The sequence below is a fragment of the Molossus molossus genome, unplaced genomic scaffold (genome assembly GCF_014108415.1).
Source record: "Molossus molossus isolate mMolMol1 unplaced genomic scaffold, mMolMol1.p scaffold_m16_p_14, whole genome shotgun sequence".
In the NCBI taxonomy this organism is placed as follows: domain Eukaryota; kingdom Metazoa; phylum Chordata; class Mammalia; order Chiroptera; family Molossidae; genus Molossus; species Molossus molossus.
Window position 1 is genome coordinate 54,934,132 of NW_023425349.1, and position 27,706 is coordinate 54,961,837.

Consider the following 27,706-nt stretch of genomic DNA (forward strand, 5'->3'; position numbering starts at 1 on the left):
GAAGGAAGGAAGGGGGAAGAGAGGAGGACGCTCACATTTTCCGAGCACAAATTATGGGAAGTGTCCATTCCTGGGCACGGTATGGGAATCCTTGCAATCTCCCAGGGAGGTTTGTGTTGTTTATCCCCTTTGACAGATGAGCAAACTGAGGCCAGGCAGGTTCAGTAGCACTAGTGAGCAGTCAGTCTGCTCTCTCAGGCCAAAGCCTGGCTCCTCCGCGTCACAGGGCAGGGCTGTGTGCAGGAGGGACGGGGGCAAGACTCCCCCCAGCCCTCGAACTCAAGCTAGGGTCCACACCCCTAATTAGCAATGAACGGCAAAGGCCATGTCATGTGTAACAACTAGCACACCCCGCACAACACTGCAGCTTTGCCGGTTTTATTTTTTCTTCCCTTTCAAGGTCAAATTTTCATTTTCCCATCTCTGCCAAATAGTTCTTGGTTTGGTTTCCTGAGTTTCCTCTTCTCTCCGAGCCTTCCAGCACCCCAGAGACACAACGCTTTGAGTAAAAGCCGCAGGGAGACGTTATAATGTGAGAGAAAGGATTCTTTTTAATAAAAAAGTAAAGAGTAATAGTGTCCAGTGGTTTTATTTGTGCGATTGATTTCATGTGCGGATTTTTAATTACCTCATACTGAATAGGTATAAAGGCGGGGAGTTTTCCCAGAAACGTGTGCTGTATCCATCTCACGGTGGCAAGTTCTTTGTCTCAGACAAAGTCTGCACACCTGCTAGAAAAGGATGTCCCAACTGACATGGCCTCAAAAAAGTCTCCAAAAAATACACTTTAAATGGACTTGAAATACGACCACATAAAAAGCATCCCTTAGTGAACGAAGGTCAAAGGAGATCATCCTGAAACTCCGCAGATGAGAAAACCAAATGCCCGAAGAGTGACTGCCCAGGTCACAGCGCCCGGTGCAGCTCAGCTGGACAGGACGCACTCCGTGGGGCTCCCCTGGCCTCCTTGTTTCAGAACCAGATTGTGACATACTGAATTTCGTTTAATACAACCTAACCTATTCGACTCTGTATCAGGACCCCGGTCTCATTAGAGAGGAAGAGTAGATGCCTTTTCTCCTCTCAGGAAAGATGAAAGTATTCTGAACCTCTTTACCTGGTCATGCGGTCAACGGAGATTTTGTGCACATAGGTGTGGAATGGATGAAAATGTTTCTTACCTGAAGAAGGGGTTCTTTAAGTCGAGGATGTTCCCAGACCTGAAGCCCGTCTGGTTTACCAGTGCCACGATCTGAATGTCATAGCTCTGTCTGCAAAAACCACAACGTGTCATCTCCCAAGGCTGGTGAGCTGTTCCATACACCCCTGGCACCTTCCACACAGACCTACTTCAGGAGGGTTTAAAGACTGTGTATTTTTCTTATACATGTCCGGCTGTGTTTGTTTAGATGCTATTAATATTAGCAGATACAACTAAAGGCCTTGTGTATTTGTTAGAAGAATTTAATAGCTTTAATTTCCTGATCTAAAAATCACAAAGGTAATGGTACTTCTGAATGGTCAAAGCGATTTTTTTTTTTATCCTCACCCGAGGACATTTTTCTATTTTTGTTCAGATAGAGCGGGAGGGAGAGAGAGGAAGAGAGAGAGAGAGAAACATCGATGTGAAAGGGACACATTGAGTGGCTGCTTCCCGCACAACCCCAACTGGGGCCGGAGACAAACTGCAACCGAGGTGCGCGCCCTTAGCGGGAACCGAACCCGGGACTCTCTGGACCACAGGCCGACGCTCTAACCGCTGAGCCAAACTGGTCAGGGCCAATTTTTTTTTTTTTTTTTTGACAAAGAAATGCTTTAGCAATATCCATGACAGACATGGTTTTAAGTAACAGATACACTTTTTGGGTCACCACTGACGTACCAAAATGATCTTAATCGTGAAAGGATTGCCTAAGTTAAAATATCAAAGCAACGTAAAACAGCTAACAAATGTGACCGATGTAGGAGGCCCCAGAGGAAGGGTCATGCAATTTCAGTAAGAGGAAGTGGCTGATGAGAACAAATAATATGACATATCCTTGGTGATTCATCATTTTTGTTGTTTTTTTATCCTCACCTGAGGATATTTTTCTATTTATCTTCAGATAGACTGGGAGGGAGAGAGAGGGAAAGAAAGGAAGAGAGAAACATCAACGGGGGTGGGACACATCGACTGGTCGCCTCCTGCACAACCCTGACCAGGGCCAGGGATGAACCGCAACTGAGGTATGTGTCCTTGGCCAGAATCAAACCTATGACTCATTGGTCCACGGGCAGCCAACACTCTACCACTGAGCCAAACCAGCCAGGGCTTGATGATTCATCTTGAAGGGACATGTTTGTGGGATTTTTATTAGTCATTCTAAACAATATAAGTTTTTCTTCTGATTATAAATGTCATCTACTCACCGTAGAAAAAATGAAAAAGTAGGGAAAAATAAAAGAATCCATAATGCCACTAGACAAAGATTCAGCTAAGATTATAGAGTATTTCCCTTCTATGTTTTTTTCTCTATGTATTTATAGATGTAAATTTTTACCAAAATGACACTTAAAAATACCTTCAATATCTCCTTGGCATTAGCAAGTGGTTATTTTATAATTCTTAAAAATGTGGTTTTCAATAGCATTATGTGGATAGAGCATGATTTAATAATTCCCTATTGCTAAATATCCATATTTTTGTAATAAAATATTACTCACAGTAGCACAAATCTAGTTTTATGACAGAAACTCTGCTGCATGGGAAAATCTTGTAATACATCTTGGTGTCCTGTCTATAACTATTTGCTGGGAATAAATTCTTAGATGTAGACTCCCCAGGCTAAAGCACATAGATGTATTTAAGGTTCTCAACGTCTATTGTTGAAATGTCTTCAATTACTTCCTCACCGTCAAAGTATGACAGTGATAATTTCATTATACCTTTTCTACTTCTTAATATTTAAATGATTAGGGTTAAAATAGTATGCATTAATTTAATTTAAATTTCCTTAATCACTGGGCTTCCTTTTTAAATTCCAGAAACAGTGCATGGCATAAACCCCTTGACCCCACTCCCGCCTTGTCATTGCCCACAGCGAGGAAAGTCGGCTTAGATAAAATGTCATGTTCTGTGTAACCAGTAGCTTCAGTTTTAGATGTTATTGGGTCCAAACAAAAGAAGAGGAAAACACAGCCACACATTTTTTTAAAAATCAGTTATATCATTTGACCCTATTTCGATTCATCTAGTTGATTCAGCACATCTTTGTTTTAAAATGTTTCTGCCAGGAGGCCCGCAGAGTGGAGGTGAACTGGACACTGAGGTAGGGGCTCCTTAGGAGAGGTACACCTGGCTGGAATCACAGAAGGGTCGAGCGATCAGCCTGGTGAAGGTCAGGAAGGGACGCACTCATACATTTTCCCAAACGAACAACACCTACTTAACAATATTCTACAACGCACTCCTCTTCTTCCCCCACGACTTAAGTCCTGTCTCCCCTGACAGAAGGAGAACACCTCCAGGCCATCTCATGGCTTGGCATGGCTCAGTTTGCTCACTGGAAGCTGAGGATGGTTCTCAAAGCCCTTCCACGGGTGGGGCGGGTTAGGGAGTGGGACTAGGGATGGTTAGGTTCATGGATTTGATAGTGATTCACTAACCACGGGAAAATGTGTCACTATCTACGAGTTTAGAAACACAATGTACTTTTCTGTCCCAGAAGTAGTGTCATGTTAGTACAAAGATATCTAAGAGGCCAACTGCAACCCCCCAAATTAATGCGCAATAATAAAACAACTAATTACGAATAATCTCCTAAGACTATGACTGCAGGACCTTCAATAACTATCCATTCTTTTGAACCTGTTATTTGGCAATGTGTATTAAAAACAAATTAAAAAAAAAAACCTAGTACTTTGCCATTTTCAATCTGATGGAGACAGAGCAGGAGATATAGTAGGGGTATAATTTAGTTCAAGGTTTGAATACAAAGTCATCGCTTTGTGTACCAACATTGCTTTTGCAAGATTCGAGAAGAACAGGAAACTCAGGAACAACATACGCAGGATGACTCTTCTGACAATGTGGTCATTCAGGATGCTTTCATCTCAGGGGACACAGAAGGTGCGCCAGAGGCAGCTGAGGGCTGGGCTGGGGAGGCAGAAGTCGCGGGAAGTGTGGGGGAAACGGCCCGAGCCGCTTGTGGATTTACTGGTGGACGGAGGAAAGAATGAGCACTCAGCAGCAGGCGAGGGCTCCACCCCGGTGTTCTTCAAAGGGGTCTGAGTGTGCCCCAGAGAGGACGTATGACAGCATACTGGGGTGTGGAAGAAAATATTGAACAGTTATTTATTTATGTATTTAAAAAATTTTTTTCCTTTTTATCGATTTTAGAGAGAGAGGAAGGGAGGGGTGGGAGAGAGAGAGAGAGAAACATCGATGAGAGAGAACACTGATTGGCCGCCTCCTGCACGCCCCCCACTAGGGATCAGGCCCACAACCTGGGCGTGTGTCCTGACTGGGAATCAAACTGGCGACCTCTTGGTGCATGGATTGATGCTTAACCACTGAGCCACATCAGCCAGGCTTGAACAGTTATTTTTAATTTTTTCAGTTAGTTGTTATTGTGGATTGACTTGTGTTCTGCCAAAATATATGTTCATGTCCTAACCCCTCTTGCCCATGAATATGGTCCAATTGGAAATAGGGTCTTTGTATATGTAATGAAGTTTAAATGAGCTCATACTGGATTAGGGTGAGCCCCAAATCCAGTGATTGGTGCTCCTATAAGAGGAGAGCTCTGGCTGCTGTGGCTCAGTTGGCTGAGCATCTTTCCATGCACCGAAGGGTTGCCAGTTCGATTCCTGGTGAGGACACATGCCCGGGTTCGGGCTCAATCACTGACGGAGGCGTGAGGGAAGCAGCCTATCAATGTTCCTCGCTCTCTCTCTCTCTCCCTCCCCCTCCTCTCTCTAAGAATCAATGAAAAAAAAAAAGAAGAAGAAGAGGAAAGATGCATAAAGATAGACACAGGCAAGAAGGCCAAGTGAAGAGACTGGCCTTCAGGCAGAGACTGGAATGACGCAGCTACAGGGAACAGCAAGGGTTGCTGGACACCATCGGAAGCTGAAAATCACAGAAAAGCTTCTTCCCTGGAGCCTTTGGGGGGGGGGGGGGGTCGTGGCCCTGCTGACACTCTGACTGCAGACCTCCAGGCTCCAGAAGTGTAAGAAAATACTATTCTCTTCTAAGCCGCCTGGTGTGTGGTCATTTGTCCCACCAGCCCCAGGACACCAGTACAGCTGTTTACCAAATATATGTTGAACATCAGTGAATTTACTAGGTAGACACTGGATTCTAATCACCAGCTAAGAGGTAAGATGTCTGTTATGTTCATATAGTTTCTCAGGTGTTGCAAAGGTGAGATTCTGCTTGTACCTTAAAGAATGTGGTATAACATTGCTAAGTAACAGTAATCATGTGATAGGCACATGGGCCTGACCTGGGAGAGTCTCAGTAACACTGTAGAAGAAAGAAATGTCACTGAAAACCACACCAGCATACACTGTGACTTCAATGTTCCTTTCTGTGCACAGTCACTCCTTCCGACGCAGCCACCCAAATACATAGTTAGGTGCCGTCCGAGGTAGAGCAGCTTAATGATGACCGTTCGGAGCGGCACTTGAGGCTGCGGAAAGCTTGACTTCTCTGATCAGCAGTCCTTCTAGTTCTGTAAACCACGAAGCTCATCAAACTCTCTGCAGACCAAATCCCCTGGCAAGCCTGGGGATAGCACGGTCCTTCACAGGGTTCCAAACCCCGTAAATTATGTTTCAAAACAGTTTGGCATGGGCTCGTGGCTGACCTAGATCCAACAGTCAGCCCATATTTAATTTTCAGTCCTTTCTCTTTATTTCTATTTTTGAATGTCTCATATACATTATATGAATTTCTATATGTGTGTATACAGGAGACATGTCTATGCATGTGTATATAAGTGTATATATATAATATAAATATATCCACCTAGAGAGAGAGCTTAGTTTGGTGTTTTCTGTTACTATTATTGTAGAATATACACGTAATTAAGAGAGAAATATTAGTATATCTGGAGGCAATACACAAAGTGTTTTTACTCATAGGTCCACATGATGAAAACACTTTGGAGGTCATGTCTGTGAACTTTAGGGATACAAATTTCATAAAGTTCATAAAAAAGATAAGTTCTATTTTATTGTCCAGAGCAATAAAGTGAGTGACAGCTCAAGAATGATGGGAGGCTGTCAAAAATAAAACGCTAACAATGCAACCATAAACGGTCGTGGTGGGGAAGAAGGTCAGCCATTGTCACGCCTGTGTGGCTGCAGAGGGACTTCTCCCAGGAGGTCGGAGTTTAAAAGCCGACTTGCCAGTAAGAGAGGGGAGAGCCGATCTAAGAGCAAAGACTTAGCACCTTACTGAAAAAAAAAAAAAGAGTGTGAAAACGCAGACATTCAGGAAGTGCTGAGGTCTACAGAAAATACCCAGAAAAACAATGATTGCACACCAAAGACTCTGATGAGATACGATGAGAGTAAGAACGTGAATAAGGGAAGAGGAAATAGCTGGAACAAAGACTTACTGCAGACCTACTATGTGTTATTACTCTACTAGTTTCTCTCCTGTAATTTTTGCAAAAGCCTTGTGAGATGATTGTTACAAATTCTACTTTACAGAGAATGAGGTCAGGAAACGGGTGCTGATACTAAAGGGACTAGACAGAACCAGAATACAGGAGACTCCCAAACCTGGCCTCATTTACTACACAAGGGCGCTGGTCTAGTGAGATGAAGAACTTCCTGCCCACATCCCTTTCTTCCTCCCGCCAAGCAGCAGAGCACACCCATGCAGCTCCAGGGTCTCCTTCCAGCTGCACCGGACTAAGTTCTTAATAAAAGAGGGATCACCAGGTTGTGAGTACTTCACTCAGGTGTTCATTCCACAGGGCTGTGGAGTCTCTGGAATGTACTAGGTAAAGAGGGGTACACCACAGACTAAGCATCACGCCTTCTGGGATGCTCACATACATGCAAACAACAGCAACACAACATCGGTGCAACGCAAGCATGGAGGGCCACGGGAGCCCTGGGAGTCATGAGGCAGGTGTACGAGGTCAACGGTTTGCCTCCTTCTTGCTCTTAGGGAAATGAAGGAGAAAAGGGTAGAAAAATTATTCCTTATCATGCAACTCAAGGTAGGTCAGAAAGAGTAATGAAAGAATAAGATGATTTAAATTTATTTACCTAATTACATCCTAAGGTACCTTAAAATATAAATATTTGAAAGCAAAAGATTGTTATCCTGGTTTGCACAAAGCAGAAAAGGCAAAGTTCCAAACTCCAGGCAGATGTCGGCTACTGCTAGTGAGCACTTTTCCTTCCTTTTTTTTTTTTTTTGAATTGGTCATTTAACAGATGGTTTATAAGGATTTTGGAAGAAAGTGGTAACTTCTGTGATGAACATGGCACAAATCAGCATTTTCCACTTTTTCTCCTGGAAGCCACCCAAAAGCAAGGAGAAGAGAAAGATACTACAGACCACAGACTTGATTTTCTGTAAAATCAGGAGAAAGATATAACCTGCTGTCTCCAATGTACTGCAAGGGCTACAAAAGCACTTGCGATTGGTTGTAAGCCACATGAAAAAAAAATACAGACGTGCAAAGACGGGCAGGAGAGTCCAGGGACAGCACATCTCAGAAAATGCCTGTGACAACGAACCGCCTGAAAGCTCAATGCAAAAGCTTAATTACTCCTTTTTCTGCCTCTGCTGCCTCCTGTTGTAAAAGCTCGTGGTGAAAGGGGACAAAAAAAAAGAAGCAGATTTGAAGTTTACCCTTAACTGCACCCACCCTGTAGAAGACGGAATTATGGATGCTGCCAACTTTGAGCAGTTTCTTCATGAGAGGAGCAAAGTGAATGGAAAAGCAGGGAATCTTGGTGGAAGAGTCGTAATTACTGAAAGAAGCAAGAGCAAAACCACTGTAATGTTGGAGGTACCCATTTCCTAACAGTATCTGAAATATCTCCCCAAAAAATATTTGCAGAAGAATAATTTCCATGATCGGTTCTACGTAGTTACTAACAGCAAAGAGAGTTACAAACTGAGTTACTTTCAGATTAACTAGGATGAAGAAGAGGAGGAAGAGGAGGATTAAAACTCCTTTATCTGGCACAGTTTGTATGAGTTCTTGAATAAAACTTGGAAACCAAAAGGAAAAAGCTTAATTCCTTGTTTTGTAACATCTTGTGCTGGAATTGGGGCAAGACTCAGGCAGAAATGCTCTTGGAACTGGAACACATGGAATGACCTAAAAACTCACAGAGGAGCCATATTTGCAGGAAGCAGAATGACTCTGTGGCGGCACAGGGCAGAGTGTGAGTGAGAAAGACAGATAACTTGAAGACAATCACCCCCCACCCCCACCTCAGGAACTTCTTTCTCGTAAACTGCTGTCCAGAAGTGTCCCCTTAATTGGAAGATGAGCAACTATAACAGTAATACAAAAATATTATTAGAAAACAAGTAGAAAAAGAGTAGCAAAATTTACTAACAGGTGTAAAACATGCATCAGAGAAATGATGCCTTGGCAACATAAATATGTGAGCAAATATTTTCTTATAAACTTCAGCACTACACTGGAGCATTCACTCTATGAAGGAAGCAATAACCTTTATGGAGGAAGGGCATGACACGGAAATGCTATAACTCAAGGAAGAGAAGGAAATATCTCAATGAGCTGATATGGAAATAGCTTTGAGAGGTACTATTGAGAAAATTAAGATGTAGAAAACAGATACAGAATGTTACCATTAGGTATAAAAGAAGGTGAAAGTAAGTTTCACTAAACACTAATAAGAACTATGTTCAATTAGCTTCATTTCCCTGTTTGGCGGGATTATTGAACCAGGCCAAGAGGGTGAAACCAGAGGTTAAGTTTATCTTAAGATCACATTCAACAAAGGTCATATCATATTTACTTCTGGACTGGATGAAGGAATGTGGGCTGGACATGAGTTCAGGGGGTGGATTTTAAGCTACTTGCATGACCATATTCAAAGGGGGCAGACTAGGCTATGTAAATTTTGAAGAAAGAGTACATCCTTGGCCTCTTTCTGCTTAGTAATTGTTTAATAAAAATGTGCCTGTTAAATTTGCAAATGGCACAAAATGGTAGGGCTCACTAATAAGATACACAAGAGAAATTTTAAAAATAAATAAAATAATCCATGGGCTCTAGTAAGGACCTACAAACAACATGATAAATGCACAAGTGGAATGAGTACAAAAACCTGAACCAAAAATCAGCCATGCACTAACCTGACTTCAACTAGATCATATAAAAATATATGTTTTGGGTTTTAATTGGTGAAACACTCAAGTAAAATGGCCCCTAAAGTTAATTTAAATTTTAATTGCATTGTTTTAAGTATAGTGCTCAAAACTGCTGTGGTTACTCTGTACCCAGCACTTATCAGAACACATATGCTGCCCTGTGTTTCCTTTTAGTGAAATATGTCAAAGCAGACACTGATAACCTGGGTATTTCCAGAGGGGTGGACTTACAATTTCAAACTATTTCAAAATCACTCTGATAGAAGGGAGGAGTTGAGAATGTTAGTCTGAAGACAGAGATGGGGAAGAAATTTCATAAAACTCTCCACATATTTGAACAACTGCCACCAGGAAGTTGGAATGGACCTATCCTATTTTTTTAATTTAATTAAAAAAATTTTTTAATTACATAACTGAGATCAATGACTAGAATTTATAGAAAGTAAGATATAGGATCAACAGTAAGAATAATTTTTTAATAATTAGAGATGTCTAAAGTACAAGACAACAATAGCCTGAGCCCATCTGAAAAGTTACCTCACCTTATGAATAAATGCAAACCGAAACAACCAGATGCAACGTCTAAAAATTATTTTGGGGTCTATCAGATGAGCGAAAACCATAGAGAATGACAACATCCAGTCGAGGGAAACAGGCTTATCCACTGCTGCTGTGAGTGGCAACTGGGAGTATTTTCCAGACTGTAAGATGTCATACCCTTTGATCCAGGATTTCCATTGCTAGGCATCTCATTAAGAAATATTCATGAGCAAGCTACATGTTTAAGGATATTTAGTGCAGACTTTTTAGCAACAGCAAAAACAAACAAACAAAAAACAGCAACCTAAATATCAATCAGGGAATTATAAAAAAAACAACAACATTATGGTTTATCCACACCACAGACTATTAGCATCTATTAAAAGAACAAAGCGAGTCTATCTGTACAGGTCAGGACTTAGTAGTAGGTGAAAACATAAGTCAGGCTGCCAGTGTAAACTCCTTATAGAACAACAACAAACCCGCAAGATGTTATTTGTTGGCACAGAAAACCACCTGCAAGGACAGGGACAGCGGGTCACATCTAGGGGGTGGGGTGAAGGGTGGGAGTGTAGGGAGACTCTAGACACTTCTGTAGTTTTGAATTTACATATGGGCATGTTAAGTTGTTGTAATTAAAGAAATAAAGACTTTAAAAACTGGAAGGGTTGATCTGTGAGGTTTGTGAAGTGGTGAGCTCTCTGTCCGTGGACTATTCAAGCACAGGCCCAAGGAAAGGTGGGGGGTAGGGAGGGAAGAAAGTCGAATGCGATGACCTCTGAGTGCACTTAGTATCCTGAGAGTCCTTGACCCACTCTGCTCTCCTCTCCCCTCATGCAGCCAGGGGAAGCTCCAACCAGGCAAAAGAAAACCGAGCATTTGAAAAGTGAGATAAATCAAGTCCCTGCTGCAGACACCTCGTGAAAGCCGTTGTCAGTGGGAAGCGGCCGGACACACCATACCCTGCAATGCAGATTGATCTGATTGCACTAAATTTGGGGTGAGTGGCTGGACACATGTAAGTAAGGCCAGGAAGCTGACGTGGGATTTAAAGCACTCGGTAATTCAAGCCTTTGGCAAGCGCTCCCATGAGCTGATGGATTTCCTTCTTCCCCCACGGTCCAGTGGAGAACACTGTCCTTGAGTTACCCAAAGCTCTTCTTCCTTGCTACACTCAGTGCAAAGGTGACATGTGCCCCGCCAGCTTTGTGGCAGAGGGTACCTGTGCCAACTCAGCCAGGCCTTTGGAAAGCTTGCTGCCCACTCCTCAGTGCTGGTCTCGGGGCCTGCCAGCTCCTTCCTGCTCCCACCCACCTGTGCCCCGTAAGCAGAGGAGGGGTCCTGGCTGTACTTTCCTGCTTACCGTTTATTGGCTACAAACAGCACTTTCCCTGAGAGGGTTTCTCCTTCCTTGGCAAAGAGAGGAGTCTGAAGAAGGCACCGCACCTGGTACCAGTGGGTCAGAGGCTCGGTTGGGGCTGTTGACAGCCAAACTGTGACCCTGTAGGGCAGGAAAAGAATGGAAAGCCAATTATGTTCCAAACCTCTGTTAATGGATTGGACTGGGACCTAGACTGATAAATAATTTTTATTGTTTCTGACTCATAGAACCATATTATGTGCTGGGTACTGTACCAAGAGTTCTATGTATATTAGCGCATTAAATCTACACAATGACCCTAAGGAATAAGCCCAGAGAGGTTAAAGGACTTGCCTAAGATCACACAGTGGGCAACTGGAGAGCCAGACTTCCCACCCACTGGCTATATTTCTGAATCAAAGTCCATGAGAAGCCCAATAAGGAACAAAGTTAAACTGGGAACTGATTTGTTTGAGAAGTTTAGTGTCTGGCCTCTCACGGTCTCATGTCAACCTGTTCAGGGGTCCTGTTGAAGCTTCTGGAAGCAAGACAATGTGCTGGCGCACATGGCCTCCACGGCCCTCCCTCTCAGATACCCTGCATGTGTTTGTGCGCGTGGGAGTGTTTAAACTGAGGTTCTTCATCTCACATGACGACTGAGAGCATCCTGCTGTGCTCTGAACACCGAGGTCACCTGCCCTGCAGTTAGGCAGGGGGCCGGCTTATGGGGAGTTAAGTGTTGGGTCAGTTTCTACAGTGTACATTTTGACTTGAAGATTTTGGGGGCAAATTTGATATAACTTGCTAAGTAATATACACCAGTTTCATATCAAAATATACTCAGCTACATTATGGAGTCGAATGCAAATTTTCTATAACTTTTTAAGATAATTTAACTTCGGCCCTGGCCAGTTTGGCTCCGTGGTTAGAGCGTCAGCCCGTGGACCAATGAGTCACGGATTTGATTCTGGTCAAGGGCAGGTACCTCAGTTGTAGTTCGTCCCTGGCCCTGGTCGGGTTGTGTGGGAGGCAACCAGTCGATGTGGCTCTATCACATCAATGTTTCTCTGTCTCTCTCTCTCTCTTCCTTCCTTCCACTCTATCTGATAAAAAAGTAAATTAAACAAAAAAGATTATTTAACTTCAAAGAAATTTCCTGCTGGAAGCAGGCCACTTCGTGAAAGCGTATGGCCCTTACCTTCGCAGGAACAAATTCACTTACTTTAGATGTTACTGGGGAAAAATCTTAGGGGGAAAATGTATGGGTTCTTTGAACAAACATGCTTATGTGGTGTAGGAATGACATGCACATCATTTTCTGTCTGCCTGTCATCCCAGCCATGGCTTCCAGGGACCCGTCCTCCCCGAGTCCCTAGCCGCGAGCTTTATCCCAGATCCATGTGCACGATCTCAGCGGGAGCAGAGAGGAGCCTGGTGTCTGCAACCTGGGAGGTTTTGTAAGGGTGGGGGAGAGTGTCCCGTAAAAGGTTTCCTTCGGCCTGGTCATGTGACCCAGACCAAATCTCTTTGCTACCTAAAGGAGAACGGGAAGAGCAGGGAAGTCGGGAGAACACAGGTGTGGGGTTGTGGGGGCGGTGAAGGCTTTATCCGGAACCCTGAACGTTAACAGTCAACTTGCAGGTGGTCTCCTCTTCTGAAGCCCCGCATCTTTCCAAGCTTTGCAGCAGGGAAAGGGAGGGCAGGGAGGGAGGTTACCTAATGCTGCAATTAACGTTAGTGAGACCAGCCTGCTGGCCATTCAGAAAGGGTTCCCGACTGTGACACTGGAGTCTGTGGACGGGACAAAGCGTGACTCGAGGCACGACCTAGACACAGAGGTTCTATAGCCAGGTGGGACAGATGCCAAGGCAGGGGCTGCCCCCTCCCCTTCTCTATTCTGGAAAAAAGCAAGAGGGTAGATGAAGCTCAGATCCCTTCACCCCTTTATTTCAGCCAGAGTTGATATAACACCATGGAACGCCGTCTCATTTCCACTCCACCCCAAAGTCTGAAAGTAACACTATCAGTGCTTATTTTCTTGAAATGCATAGAAACCAGTACTATCACTGTTGAAATTAATTTTTAAAACCTTTAAAGTTATGATTACAAGTAGTAGAGGGCAGCATGGGACGGAGGAGGTGAAGAAGGGCGGTGATACCTACAGAGATCCGACAAAGGCCACGTCGAACCAGAACGCCAGGCCGTGGACGAGGCCAGACTGGGCCATCTGAAACACGAAGGGGATTTCTACTCTGCAAGGAAACAGAAAAAGAAAGAGAGGAGAAACAACTTCTTGTTGACAGACATCCTCCATATACTTGTGAGAGGAGTGGGAACGTTCACAGAATATTTTCTTTTTCTCTTAAGTGCTTTTGCTTTGGCAGCAAGATTCTCAGTGTGATTAACACCTGGGCGGCGCCACACGTGGGGCATGGCTGCTTCCTGCCAAAATTCTTCAAGGACCACACCTCTGTGCTCGATGACCCAGAACACCACTGGGCGAGGGCAGCATCTGGAACTGGGTTTGACTGCTGATGAGGAGGATGACCCGGGACACGGGTGACAACCATCCTGCAAGAAGCCAAAACACAGGCTGTGGCAGCCCCCTCCACAGCTGTTTGAAGGGAAAGGCTGTTCAGACCTCTAAAAAATTAAGTGGATCACATGCCCAGAAGGTCATTGCCATAGCTCATTTATTTTTCAGGGAGGCAATTTTACTTCCCACCAGGCTGCAGCAAGAGTCGTGCAGCAGGGGCCGTGGCTTGTGCCCAATGCAGAACAAGTGGGAGCAGAAAGAATACTGGAGGAGACACAGCGACATCCAATGCAGGGCTTGATCCAGCTGCGGAACCTTGGAAAGTCACTTAGATCCTCTGAACCTCAGTCTTTTCATTCATTAAGGGTGACAAAAATCTCTCTCCTGCATTCCTCACTAGGTTCTCGTGAATGTCAAATAAGAAAAAAAAAATGTACAGGAGATGCTTTGCACACTGTAAAGTGTTCCTCCATTAAACAGCGATATTACGGGTCCACCGCTGGGGCTGTATCACTCCAAGGAGACTTATTTTAGTGAGTGCTGTAGAAAATTTCAAAGGAAGTTGAACATTATTTGCATGTATGCTGCCCCCAAAGGCCTATTTCCTCCACCCTGCAGCAGTCGGCGCATTTCTCGAAGTTTCCATTGTCCTTGTCACAGTGATTTTGAAGGTACTGCATTATAATTACTTCCTCCCATTTCTGGCATTCCTCTAAGTGGAGAGTGAGCTCCTCAAGAGCAGATTTAAACGGACGTTTCGCACCTGTGCACGCACCGCACCAGCACCGCACCCAGCACACGGCAGGCTCTCATTAAACGTCTGCTGGATCAATGCACGAACGAACCGACATCTCAGAGAGCCAACGCAGATTCCAGAAAGTCCCCTGGGACTCCGAGGCAGTCCAGAGGAGCCAAGGAAGCCAACTGAAGTCCACTTCTGTCTGGACCTGTGGTGGTTACTACCGCTGTTCCCACTCGCCAGCTCTTATCCAAGCAGACAGTAGGGCTGCCCTTTCCCACTCTCCTGAGCTCAGGTACTGCCACGTGATCTACGCTGACCAATTACACGCGAGCAGAAGAGGTGTTTCCAGGCGCAGACTTGCCCGGCCAGTGCGCCCTTGGCCACGCGCCTTCTTTCCCTCGGGGACAGCACCGCACTGCGGCACCAGCGTGACTGCTGGGGTGGGCGGGGCTGCAGCGGGTGCCTGATGGATGAAGGACCCCGGCGGCATGTCTGCCTATCCTGACGGACACCCTCTGTCCACGGTGATCTCGAGATGGATGATGGTTTGAGTCCGCCAGCTGCATTTTCTGAAATCTGACCTTTGCTTCCTCATTAGTCCAAGCAAATTATAACCTGGCTGGGTCTTACATTTCTCACCCAGAAAAAAAACACAAGTATTGATCCTCTCAGGGAGAAAAGAACAAAATACAGTGAAAGGTCGCCCCAGGAGGGTTCCTATCGCATCTGAGAGATGAGCCGTCAGTGCAGGCTCTCTAAGTGGAGGGAAAGAGGACAACTAACATTCAGCGAGTGCCTTCTTCGAAAACGAGCCCGTGCCTGCAAAACGTTTACACACGACATACCTCGTACGTAGTAAGCACTCAACAAACCCGCACTCTTCTTGGCATTATTACGGGTACTGGCCTGGGTGAGTGGTTCAAAAGCCCAGACACCTGAACTTTCTGAACATTCAAATCCTAGCTCTGACGGCCCGTACTAATTCTGTGACCTCATGCAATTGGTTGGTCCACTCTGCCCCACATATGTCATTTGGTAAAATGGACATAACAAGAATACCATTTGCATGGGGTTGCTGTGAGGAGTAAATGAGTCATATGTTAAGGGCTGGGAACAGTGTCTGGTTACATAAGTACAAGATTTAATTTTTCTCATTAAGTATAATTGTTCTCTTTCAATTCTTAAAACAATCCAATGAAGGAGGCATCATTATCCTGATATTGCAGTAAGTGAAAGCAGTACTAATGCACCAGTCCCATACGTGACTCATACCTCAAATCCCTTCTCTGTGTGAGCAGCAAATCTCTGCACAGCAGTCTGGGGGTGGGAGAGGTGAGGAGGAAATGCAAAAATCTGGATCATCACTGATTGGTACAAACCTGTGGAGATCGGCCTCTTCTGCATCCATAAAGTTCACTGTGTATTTGACTGATCGAGCCATCAAAATCCTAATGTCAAATGTGTCCTGGGGGAAAAAACACAAAGGTGTTATCGTTCTGTCAGGGTAGACTGAACTCAAGCAAGGTTAGTGCTGAGTTTTCCGTCTGAAATGTTAAGTCAGTAAGAGTTAGACTTTAGAAGGCATGAGCTTAATGAGAATATTAATAATATAAGCTAACATTTATTTTGTGGTTATATGCCCAGCACTAAGTATGTTGTGCTTTACTAGGTTCTATCAATCTTTACAAATTCCCTGGAGCAGGCCTTTGGTGTTTTGGGACCATCCAGAGCTGACCTCATCTCCCTATTCCAGGAAGTTCCATAGGAACTAAGTTCACTGGACAATCAGGCTTTATCTAAACTAATTCCAGGGTTTTTGCCCCAGTTATTAGGAAAAGGCAGGCTCTTCTTTGGGACTCAGAGTTGTAAGAATCTGAGCCTGGAGCATCTGCAGCATCTAACCGCCATGAGGGGAGATCATGCCTAGGAACAAAGCTAAATCAGAGGAAATGGAAATCAGTGGTGCAGACAGAAAAATCAGACCCTGGTGACACTGTCTGAACGTCTGCAGCAGGTCTCAGACGTGAGCTCTATCTCCAGGCTTTGTGACTCCTGAGGGCCAGTCATTCCATTTCAGCTCAAGTCATTTGAGTTGGGTTTCCTTCCACTGACTGAGTTTCAGACGATGCAAACTTAAAGTTGTCCAAGGTCACACAGCTAGACGGGGCCACAAATGAAACCCAAATCTGTTTGACAGCAAAGCTCCTGCTCTAAGCTATTTATTTACCATGCTTCCTCTTCAATTACACCTTGGACCACTAGAATCAATGAGAGGATGTGAATTACTGAACAAGTGTGAGGGCTGAGTGTGTGCAGGGGTGGGTCTGAGCAGTAAGAGAATTAGAAGTCACTTGTTGAAAGGCAGTCCCCAAATCTCCTTGCTTTCATCAGGAGCATTCTCTGAGAATGTTCTTGTCTGGGCGATCCGAGCTGGAAGACTGAAGAGTAGAGTGCTCTTCTGTGATGGCTCAGCACAGAGCCTGGCAGCACAGAGTACCCCAAGGTCAGGAGTGCGCGATAAATGAATCAACAGATCAACACACGAGGAGGAAGCCTGTAGAGAGGACACACTTACAACTATTGGCTGTCTGAAGTACTCATCCACTGCGGCACCCCGGAGACTGGACAGGTTGACCCCGTAGAAGCACTGCTGGTACCTGAAACAGGCAGCACAAAGAATCACCTTGTACCTTGCCCCTCACCTGAGCGCCCAAGCCCAGCACAGCTGTGATGTGCAAAGCTCCTCACAGGTCCTCTAGGTTAGCCCTGGGGCAAGTGTGAGAACATGTGAAGGGCAAGCGATCAGTGGACGGTGGCAGAGCGGAAAATGCCCTCTAAGAATCTGCAGGCCTGCGCGTGACCTGTGGTTAGACAAGACAGAAGGGAGGAGGCAGCTGAGGTAAAAGAAATTACTAGTGGGGAGATCACTGAGAAGGGTATTTGGGGGGGCAGGAAGGCCTTTGGGCTCCCATCCTTGACCTCATACCTCAAAGTGGCTGCCTGCTCTGTGACACCCTGTCCAAGTCCCAAAATACAATTCCTGGGCCCTCTCATTATCCCAACCCAGAGCATGACATTAGATCTCCAAAGCCTCTGGACACTCCCGTTGTTTTAGAAAATAGATCTTCCTTTTCTGTCCCTCTGTAGCTGCCGGCCTGCTCCTTCACAATGACCTTTGCTGCGGGGCAGACACGAGCAGAGCCACGGTGACAGCTGTATATGCTGGCGAACGAGCTGGACTGCCACAGTCCATTGTGCACACTCTTCCCAGTTCCGTGGCCAGTGACAGCTGCCCACAGAAACTGGCAGGTGCTACCAATCCTGCGCCCGCCCCTCAGTGAGCCAGCAGTACAGATCCACCAGCAACACGGGGTGCCTGGGGCAGGGCGCGGGCTCCTGCTCCTGTTGCCTAGCAGTCTTGGCCACTGAGGGAGGAGAGCTAGCGTCTGGATTAAGAGTAGCTTTGTTCAAACTCTGCTACTGACTAGCAGTGCCCTTGGGCAGGTCACCTGACCTCTGTTTCAGTTTCCTTGTCTCTAGAATGGAAATACTGAAAGCTCACTTGGCAGGGTCCCAGTCGGGGTTGAATGAGGGAATGTAAGTAAGGCACTTAGAGCTGTGCTTGGCAGTTTGTCACTGCTGTGTGAGTGCTGGTTGTCATCTCCCAACCTCACTTCAGATCAGCACCGGGGACGAGGGCAATGGGTCCCCATCAGACCGTGCTATGGGATTACTCAGAGGAGCTGGTTCAAAACTCTAACTCCCAGGTCCAACTGCACAGAGGCTTGGGGCCTCCCCATGTAAGATTGAAGGCCTTTATCCTGAGACTGAAAAGAGGGTGTGTGTTTGATAAGCTGTGAATCAGTTGGAAATTTGATTCATCAGTCTCCATCCTCCAGTCCCATGCCTGCCAATGAAGGGAAGGGGTGGAGGGGAGGAAACAAAAACAAAGAATAAACATTAAAAAAATCTGCGGTGCAGCTAGGTTTCGATGGAAGGACGGAAGTAAGGCTCTACAGCAGGAGGCAGAGCCCTTAGACGCCCCATGAAAGGCAGGGAAGGGTAACAGTGTTAAGTCAACAGCCAATCCTCAGTCTCCAAGCGAAACCCAAGCCCCCCTGAGCTACTCACAGATCCTGAAGGGTTGTCCCATCTGTCCTCTCTGAGCCTTTGCTGGTTTCCCCGTCGACCTAGAATGCCCCTTTCCATCTTTTACCCTGTTCCTTCCTACTGTCTTCATGAATCAGATAAAACATTTCCACTTAAAATGTAAGGCCGTGCCCTGGCTGGTGTGGCATGGTTGGTCGGAGAGTCTGTCCCATGCATCGGAAGGTGGCAGGTTCAATTCCCGGCCAGGGCACTGCCCAGGTTTACGGGCTCAATCCCCGGCTGGGGGCAAGCAGGAGGCAGCGGATGGGTGTTTCTCTCTTGCATTGATATTTCTCTCTCTCTCTCTCTCTTTTCCCCTTCCTCTCTCTCTCTCAAATCCCTAAAAATACATATCCTCGGGTGAGGATTAAAAAAAAAGTAAAACCTTGTGTTACAATGAAATATTCAAATCTTAGCCACTTAAAAGCAGAAGTGTTTTCTTCTTCATCAGAGCATATTTAGCACTTAGCATGGGATCTCGTATACTGCTGGAACTGAAAATATCTATGCATGTATCAATCTATATTTATTTAATGAATGGAGACATTGGTGTCATAAATGGCCCTACGGGTGGGCACAGGTACCAATAAGGATAATGAAAAAATGTAAAATTATTCCCCCAAGCTTCTTCCGATTCACTGTACTTGTTTCTTAATCTTTTCCTCCCACCAGGGACCAGAACCAGGCTGGCCCACAGGTAAGGCAGAAGAACGGGGTTGCATATCATTTTATAAACACAATTAAAAACAAGCTCCGGTAATTCTAGACAATGCCTGGAAACAGAACACTGTACCTTTAAACAATGTTTTCAGTTGTTTAGAAGGAGAAGGATGTGTTCTTTGGGAAATGTCACTGTCACAAACGTTTTTATTGAAGGGAAGGAGGAGGGGGATGGAAAGAGAGGAGCGAGAAGAAGAGAAAGAGGAAAGGATCAGGAAGAGACAGAGAGAGAAAGACAGACAGACAGTTTCCCAGAGAGCCCGGAAGGTCTCCACCTCGTCCTTCCTTTGGAACCCTCTGGAAAGTGTTTAAAGAGAGCTGTCGCCAGGACTGCGTCCCCCCACTTGCGATGTGTTTGATCTGGGTGTGTAGCCCTAGTGCTTGTCTGTGTCCAAGCTCAACAGGTGATTCGAATGTGCCATCAGGGCTGAACACATGAAGTTAGCCGTTTGGAATCCTGGCCACGTAGATGAAAGAGAAGACCCCAAGAGCAGAGACAGCCATCACCTGCGGTGGCTGAACTCGGGACGGCTCTCTCTTCTTTGCGTAGGACCAGAGCCCTCAGGGGCCCCGGCGGTGCCATTCGCTTTGTGTGTTCAGTGCCAGTTCAAACCCAGCAGCCACGATCCGTGTGGCGCAAATGGGCACCATTCCTTGGGCAGACGGAGAGCTGTGGGCACAGAGTCAACTGCCTGGGTTTCAAAACTTTCTGGCTGGACTGTATCTCTAATTCTTAGAAATCTCAAATCTCCTTCTGAAATGCATCATAAAATCATTAAAGCAGATGGGAGCTGGCATCTCTCTGGGTCTCCTAAGATACCTTGTGGGGGGATGGATTAGGAAATGAATCTGTTGACTGGGAAGCTGGGGATCATTTCCACTGTTTTCGTCATCTGTGGGTTTTATTTTCTGAGTTAACTTACGACCCCTTTGTGAGTGCATAAGGCAGAATCTACGTGTGTGTGTGTGTGTGTGTGTGTGTGTTTGTCCTGACTTCCAGATTTCAGGTGTACTCCCCTTCCCTCACCCCTCCTTCTCCATAATACACGCAGCATCTGGAACATCCTGCAAATACAGTCCAGAAGGAAAACCACCTTACTATGAGCTATGCCTGAACACAGCCAGAGTGCAGAGAAAGGCGACCCACTTAGGGTCACATTACCTTCCCCACATGCGCCACTCAGAGCCTCGCCTGGGGAAGCATCAAGGAGAACCTCCTCTCTCCAGTCTCTCTGGTTCTCTTCTCTCCTCCAGTTCACCTTGGCCTCCTGTCCCTGCTCCCCTTGCACACGTCTCCTCTCCCCACCAGTGCCCGGATCTGTCTTAGACGGAGGACAGCACAGCCTTGGGTTCTCTTGCAGAAGTTAGCACAGGTCTTCCAGATTCCATGGCAGAGAGCTTCTCCAACACGAGCGCTCCTTCCTCTTGCTGATAGCAACACCCTCTCTCTAGTATAACTCAGATAGTCTACTTCAATAAAAATCTTTCCTTCTTCATTCTAACAACAACAACAAAAAATCACTCATCCCCATTAAAAGCTTCCTTCCTGGAAAAAGACCAAACATTAAGAAAAGAAAAGAAGGCCCTGGCCAGTTTGGCTCAGCGATTGGAGCATTGGCCTGCGGACCAGAGAGTCCTGGGTTCGGTTCCTGCTAGGGGCACGTACCAAAAAAAGAAGAAAAAAGAAAAGAAAAGAAGGAAGAAGATGAGAGGGAGGGAAACTCCCATTCTGCTGTTTGACAACTGAACAACTTCCGGGTATGTTCATGCACTATGCTCTACTGAAATTAACAGAGGGGTGCCCACCTGATGACACACGTATCACCCTAGGAATGAGAAACCAAAAGCAAGGATCCAAGGACGTCACCTGGGTCTCCCACGCGGTGCTGAGAGCACAGCCTGAGAGGTGGTGGAAGGCCCGGTGGGCAGGCCAGCAGGAGAAGATGTGTGTCTGGGAACAAAACGATCTTTATTCAATTTCTCATACATCCCTTACGTAGAACAGGACTTCAGCGTGGTTGTTTCTGACAATTTTCTGCATTAGTGGAATGTAGACATACCGCTGTGTAAAGTGGTATTTATCATAATGCTCAACTCACTGTGTGTCTGGTTTCACTGACTTAAACCCCATCAAAACAATGTAGCTTATACATTACATGTGCTATATTTACATGCATTTTATATTTGTAAAAACATGTTTTTTAGTATAAAGGAGAGGAGGAAATGGGTGCAGAGGCCTTAAGAAAAACAAAAAACAAATATCAGACTGTGCCTCTTTTGTAAGAAGTGAGAGAAAGCCTGTGACTCAGTAAAGGAACCATGGAGTGGGCCTAGGTGTGCCAACGTGAGTCTAGACATTACTGGTTTGCACAGGAATTGGGCCTGTGGAAGCCTGTGTTGGAAAGAAGAGAGAATCAGTCAAGACAACTGTGGTGGGCACCTTGTGTTTGTTCTACCAGCAAACAGTTGCTCTTCTTCTGGTAACAGCACCAGCTCTGCTGGAAGGTACCTCTTCCCATTCTCAGTTCTTGTGGTTTAGATGGTCTCAACTCTGCCCTCAGCTCTAAAGTTTGGCATGTGGCTCAGCTGCAGCCAATTGGAGCATCTTATCTCCCTGGCCTTGGCAATGGACCCAGAGTTAAACATCTGACTCATGGGAGTCGAGTCTAAGGCGTCCGCTCCTACTGTTCCAAAGGAGAAGTAGACATAGAGCTATGAGCCTATAAATCTGAATTTGCTGGAAACCACATTGCTGCCATGAGGAAAATGCCTGTCCAAGAATGGAGGGAGGGAGGGAGGGAGGGAGGGAGAACTGACCCAATGAGAGTGTCTGTGCCCCAAATCCATGTGTACCTGAGAAGCTGAATCTACTCTTGGGTTTTTCTGATACAGTAGTCAGAAATATCTTTTTCTTAAGTCACTGTTCACTAGGTTTTTGGTTTCTTAAAACAAAAACAGAAAAGAAAACAGTTAATAAGAGCCTGCCTTTATATGTGCTGCTATGAACATAATGACGCGTTTTGCCTGATTCAGTGGCGTCCTAATTCTGTGGTACCGAACGAGACTGCTGTAGCGATTAGAGCCAGGCCAGGGCACGGTAAGGTGCATGTCCGCTGGACGTGGCCATGCTGTCTGGGAAGTCTGCTCTGACGCCGGAAACTGAAATATTACACCCCTGACTCCACAGGTCTGCGTGTGTGGGCCCAGGGGCAGAATATTATGGAAGAGCTATGAATCTGACATAGGTTACAAAAAAATAAATAAATAAATGTAGACATTTAGGCTTATTCTATAAGCAAAAGCCAGATGAGTTCAAGAACTGCAGCTAAAAATAGAGAAGCAAAGAAAATACCAAGAAAAAATACTGGGTAGTTTAAAGGAAATTATTGTTCCAGGAAGCACTGACATACAACAAAACAAGGACACTGGCCTAGGAAAATCCAAACATGATTGTGTTGGTCATGGTGGTATTCCTGCAGAAGTTCCTTCTCTGTGATACTTTGTGCATATACTTAGCTTCCAACAAAAATTTGTATCACACGGTAATCTAAAATGTTCTTATTTGGTCCACATGATATTTCTATGAACCAGTGACTATCAGGGCCAAATATATATTTTTGGGAAAGACCAGAAAGCCTAAAAATCTCCCACTATGTCAAAAGAACCTTTGGTAGAAATTCCAGTTTGGGGCAGAATTAGCCTAGGCACAAACCATCCAACACCTTCACGGTAGAATCTAGCAGCTTGTCCATTCAGCTGAATGGATTTCCTTAAAAATAATGTGTTTCTCAACAGTACCATGGTCAGCAAGGCACTGGGTTGATGCAGAGTGGCAAGGTACAAGATGGGAGCTCTCATTGCCTGCGGCAGGCTCCTGTTACATCCCTTTTCCCTTGTCCTTTGCAGGCACAAAACCTCTGGTCTCTAAAAATGAAGGATTCCAGGCCATCCACCGCTGGCCTCCCTGCTATCACTCAATTAGATCGGCCCTTGTTGAGCATGATGGATGTGTGTCATCCATTCACAATACTCTGAAAAGAAAACTGGTTCCTTTCCTTTGGGTTCCTTAAGTGGTGTATCACCTTTTACATGTCAGATCTGCCCAGTCTCACCTGTCTCTGGAATCCTCAGCCACGTGTTCTGCTCCTGCTTTGTCAAGGTGGGGGCTCATCTGACCTCACAGGAGCACAACCCAATAATGCTTCCCCTCAGGCCTGCACCATGTGTCTCTTTCCTCCTGCCCTGGGGCATCCCTGTTGACTCTGGGGCATGAGATACTGTGAGACCCATTTGGTACCCATGCATGCATAACCCAGAAGTGTAGGCTAGTTAATGTTGAAGGGTGAACAGCTGACCAATGGGGAGATACGAGCCAGTGGATAAACTCACTTCCCTCCCACTCTCTGCATAAACTGTCCTGAGATGTGGTTCAGTCGACCTCTTGAAGATGGTTCTGAGGGATCGAGCAAGTTGTTGATGTTTGATACCACATGGTCAGCTCAGTAATGCACTTGGAATTAGCTCCCTCTTTCTCTGCCTCACTCCTTTTTCACTGGGAGTGCATTTTTAAATACAGTGGTAGCTTATAAGCGTTGTCTAAGACCCTGATTCATTGGGGACCCCAAGCAAAGATAATCAATATGAGGTGTGGCCCTAGAGTATAGGCCATCAAGATGGAATTACTCACCAGTCTGATGACTACAGAATCCTCACGGCTCATGGGGAGTGACAATACTAGCAGCTTCATCATAATCACTAATGATCCCACTGGTGGTTAAGTAGGATGCAGTAAAGGTAGCAGGTGAAGTATTGGGCTAGATGGTGACTGTGTGCTTGGAGTTTGGGGGTGATAATAATTATATGACCTGAAGAGCAGACAAGTCTCTGTGAGCAGCATTGGAAGCATTACAAAAAAGAAAATTATATTCTCAGGGCAGCTCAAGACACACTGTGAAATCCAGAGGGCTCTCTTAGCAGAATTCAAGGGAATTCCCGTCTCCTCAGTGCTCCCGGCCTGCTGTGCTGAAATCAGATGCAGAATCTGACAATCTCTAGACTTGCCCCACCTCCCCACCCCAAAATGAGACCGTGAAACACAGCAGCAGCTGTGAAGGAGAATGCACACGCAGCCTTGACGGGTCTCATGCATCACATCGGGGCCCTGTCAGCGAAAGAGCAGGGCTCTGAGACCTGGGGTTGGGACAGTTGAGAGGACAAGGCAGAGAACCCCGAAAACAGCTCCCCAACCCCCTTGACTCCTTCAGGCCAGTAGAAGAAGAATTCCTGTCCCTCTTGACAGACAACAGAGAATAGCTCCCCTTTCCCTAAAGACAGCACAACTTCTGAAGCTTGTGCCTTGCAGGATAATTGTGTTCCCCTTACACCTGCCTCTAGGCTAATGGTCACTCGCTGCTGACGGGCTGGTAACTCCAGCACAGGCTGAGCAGTGAGTACGATTCCAGGAGGAGATAACTTACACACCTGAGAAATTGCAGAAGCTGGTTAATGTTTTCTGCTACAAACCAGGAAAACATGTACGGGATTTAAAGGGAGTTGGACGAGGGCAGAATACCAGTCAGGTTATGGAGGATGCATTCACTGACATGGGGCACTCACAGGACTCGATGCTCCAGCAACAGAGCAATCCCAGTGGTCTGCTGGGAAGACGCTCTGAAGCCTGGTCATCATGTGGCCTTCAGTTAATGAGACAGAGATTCCAGACTTCGGCAGCATGGTCTTGAGAAAAGGGTCAGAAGGCTCAGAGAGATGGAAACAATAGGCAAATTTACTATAGAAGACCTAAGAACATTCCACCTGACTACGTTCTCGGGCAACCCAGGAAACCTTCCTTTTGTAAAGCTGAACTGGACTAAATCAGTGTGGGAGCAGTGGCATTCCCGAGACGCTTAGGGTGGCTGTCCTCAGTAGATCAGTAATAGGTGACACTGTCATTAAGTTATGCTCCCAGTGAGTAGCATTTGGATGGAATTTCAGAATGTCAGAAGCAATAAAGTAGTAATTAACTGTCATAGGCAAGAATGACACAATTACTGTGCTGGACAGAAAGGCTAGAGTGGCAATAAGCGTACCTCCAACCACAGGAGTCAGTGGTGGTTTTTTGTTTTTTTTTTTAATCTTTTTTTATTGATTTTTTTTTTTTAGAGCGAGAGGAAGGGAGAGGGAGAGAGAGATAGAAACATTGATGAGAGAGAACATCGATTGGCTGTGTTCTGCATGTCCCCCCCCCCCCCCCCCCCGGGGATCTGGCCCACAACCTGGGCATGTGCCTTGACTGGGAATCGAACCGGTGACCTCTTGGTGCATGGGTCGACGCTCAACCACTGAGCCACACCGGCAAGGCTGTGGTGAGCTTAGTAGATCTCAGTGTTACCAGAGAGGCAAAAGATGTACAGTCACTTGGATAGTACTCAGTTTGTACAACAGCAGCAACAACAAACTTGCTAGCTGGTGAGCGGGGTGATACCAGCTGTCACAATGGAAACAGTGGGTCTCTCACCCAACCTGCAGATCTAATTTCCAGATCTGGTTTCCGGATCCAGAGACCACTGGCCAACGACAGAATTGGAGGCCCAGTCCCTTGAGGTGACTCTGCAGCACCAGCCCAACCCCCTGTAGAGATTCCCCAATGCTTCTCCAGAGGAATCTGGATTTCTGTGACAAAGCAACTATGTTGGACAAAGGAGAATATCTCGATTTATAAAAGAATGTTGGATAAAAAGGGTGAACTGATATTGATACCAGGGAATTTAGGTTGCCTCTGGGTAGTAAGGGCTTATGGAGGACAGGTAGGAAGTGAAGATTTGGGCCAAGTCCACCACACAGGGTATCAAGGGGTTCATACCCCACCCCGTGGTTATTTCCGCAATTGGGACACATGCGCTCAGCCTCTGGCAGAGCCCTCACACTGCCCTGAAACGGAAATTCCCCCACCTTCTGGCAGCTAACATTGTTATCTTCATAAGTAAGAAGATTGTATCTCAGAAAGATTGAATTAACTTGGCTCCGATCTCACCATTAGTAATTGACAGAACCAAGAATTAAACACAGTTCAGTCTGGCTCTAGGGTCTGATTCATCCAGCTTTTAACTACTGCCAGTTTGCCTAAGCATTGTGTCCTATAACTGTAACAAGTGTCATCAGGGGTGGTGGTGAAGATCAGCTTGCTTTTGGACATGTTAAATGTAAGATACCCGACAGAAATCCAAAGAGGCTTGTTAATGGCCCGATGGACGTCCAAAGTCTCTGGTTCCAGGGAGAGACTGGGCTGGAGTTCTAACTATGGGAGTTGTCAGCCTAAAGACGATCCTGAGAGGCAGGAGACTGAATGAGATCAGGAAGGACGTGAGTGTAAACAGGAAGAGGAAGGCAGGCAAGAACTAACCTGGAGTCGACCCTGTGTTGAAGATGTGGCTCATGAATGGGAGGAGACTGAGCAGTTGGGGCGAGTGAGGAAGGACAACCAGGTGTAGGCTCCAGATGAGAAGGAGTGATGGTGACAAGTGTTGTTGGAAGGAAAGTCAGGTGAGGACTAATAACTAACTACATTTGATGATTTTATTTAATTAGCCTTTTAGTTGTTGCTCGGTGTCTTAGCCAACTCCCTTAGAATGCACCCAAACTCCTCTCTTTCTTCTTCGTTTTTTTACATCCCCCTGCGTCCTCTAAGCTAGCGTCTCCTCTTCTTTGCCTCTTCCAACAGAAACCATGCAAGCTCTTCCCACCTGTTCCCTGGATCAATGCAACAAAAGCTCCACATGCTAGTCGTCTGGTGCAGAAACTGCTTTTTAAAGGGAGAGGAATTACAAAGAAAGCACATACTGTAAATTTTGATAACAATATGGTTTTAAAAATATTTTTTGCATTTGTTGACAAAATATAAAATAATACAAATGTACCAGCTATCAAAGGAATATAGATGAAAAATAACTGGCCACTATTTTTTCTGCAAATCAAATTGGCATCTAAAAATAAAAACATATCCCTTATGGGCCAGACTCAGCAGACATTCCCATATACCACTGGTGGGCGTGTTAGCTGGTAAAACTTCCCCACAGGGCAATTTGGCAATATATAGGAACAATTTTTAAAGTTCCTTCTTCACACCTTTTGGTCCAGTGATTCCGTTTCTAGCAATTTATTGTGAGGAAATAATCAGAACACAGAGCAAGTTTTCTATAATAGGAAACTTACTTTAGCGTTGTTTCTTATAGCATTGAGGATACAGAATCCTATAAAGTTCTATATTCTTGAAGAATATAGAAACAATACCCTAGTGTTATT

At 45.6% G+C, this 27,706-nt stretch overlaps 1 protein-coding gene and 1 pseudogene across 1 annotated transcript in view; one reads left to right on the plus strand and one right to left on the minus strand.

Moving 5' to 3' along the window:
• Positions 1-1,177: 1,177 nt before the first annotated feature.
• LOC118629678 (histone-arginine methyltransferase CARM1-like) overlaps positions 1,178-27,706 on the minus strand; it is a 231,674-nt gene continuing 205,145 nt past the window's right edge. Inside the window, exons 8-12 of the mRNA XM_036261228.1 lie at positions 17,112-17,193; positions 15,916-16,001; positions 13,421-13,510; positions 11,262-11,399; positions 1,178-1,271 (exon numbers count right to left, since the gene is read on the minus strand). Coding sequence (XP_036117121.1) covers positions 1,178-1,271; positions 11,262-11,399; positions 13,421-13,510; positions 15,916-16,001; positions 17,112-17,193 — 490 coding nt within the window. The remainder of the gene's footprint in view (positions 1,272-11,261; positions 11,400-13,420; positions 13,511-15,915; positions 16,002-17,111; positions 17,194-27,706) is intronic.
• On the plus strand, positions 4,052-8,180 carry LOC118629943 (annotated as a pseudogene).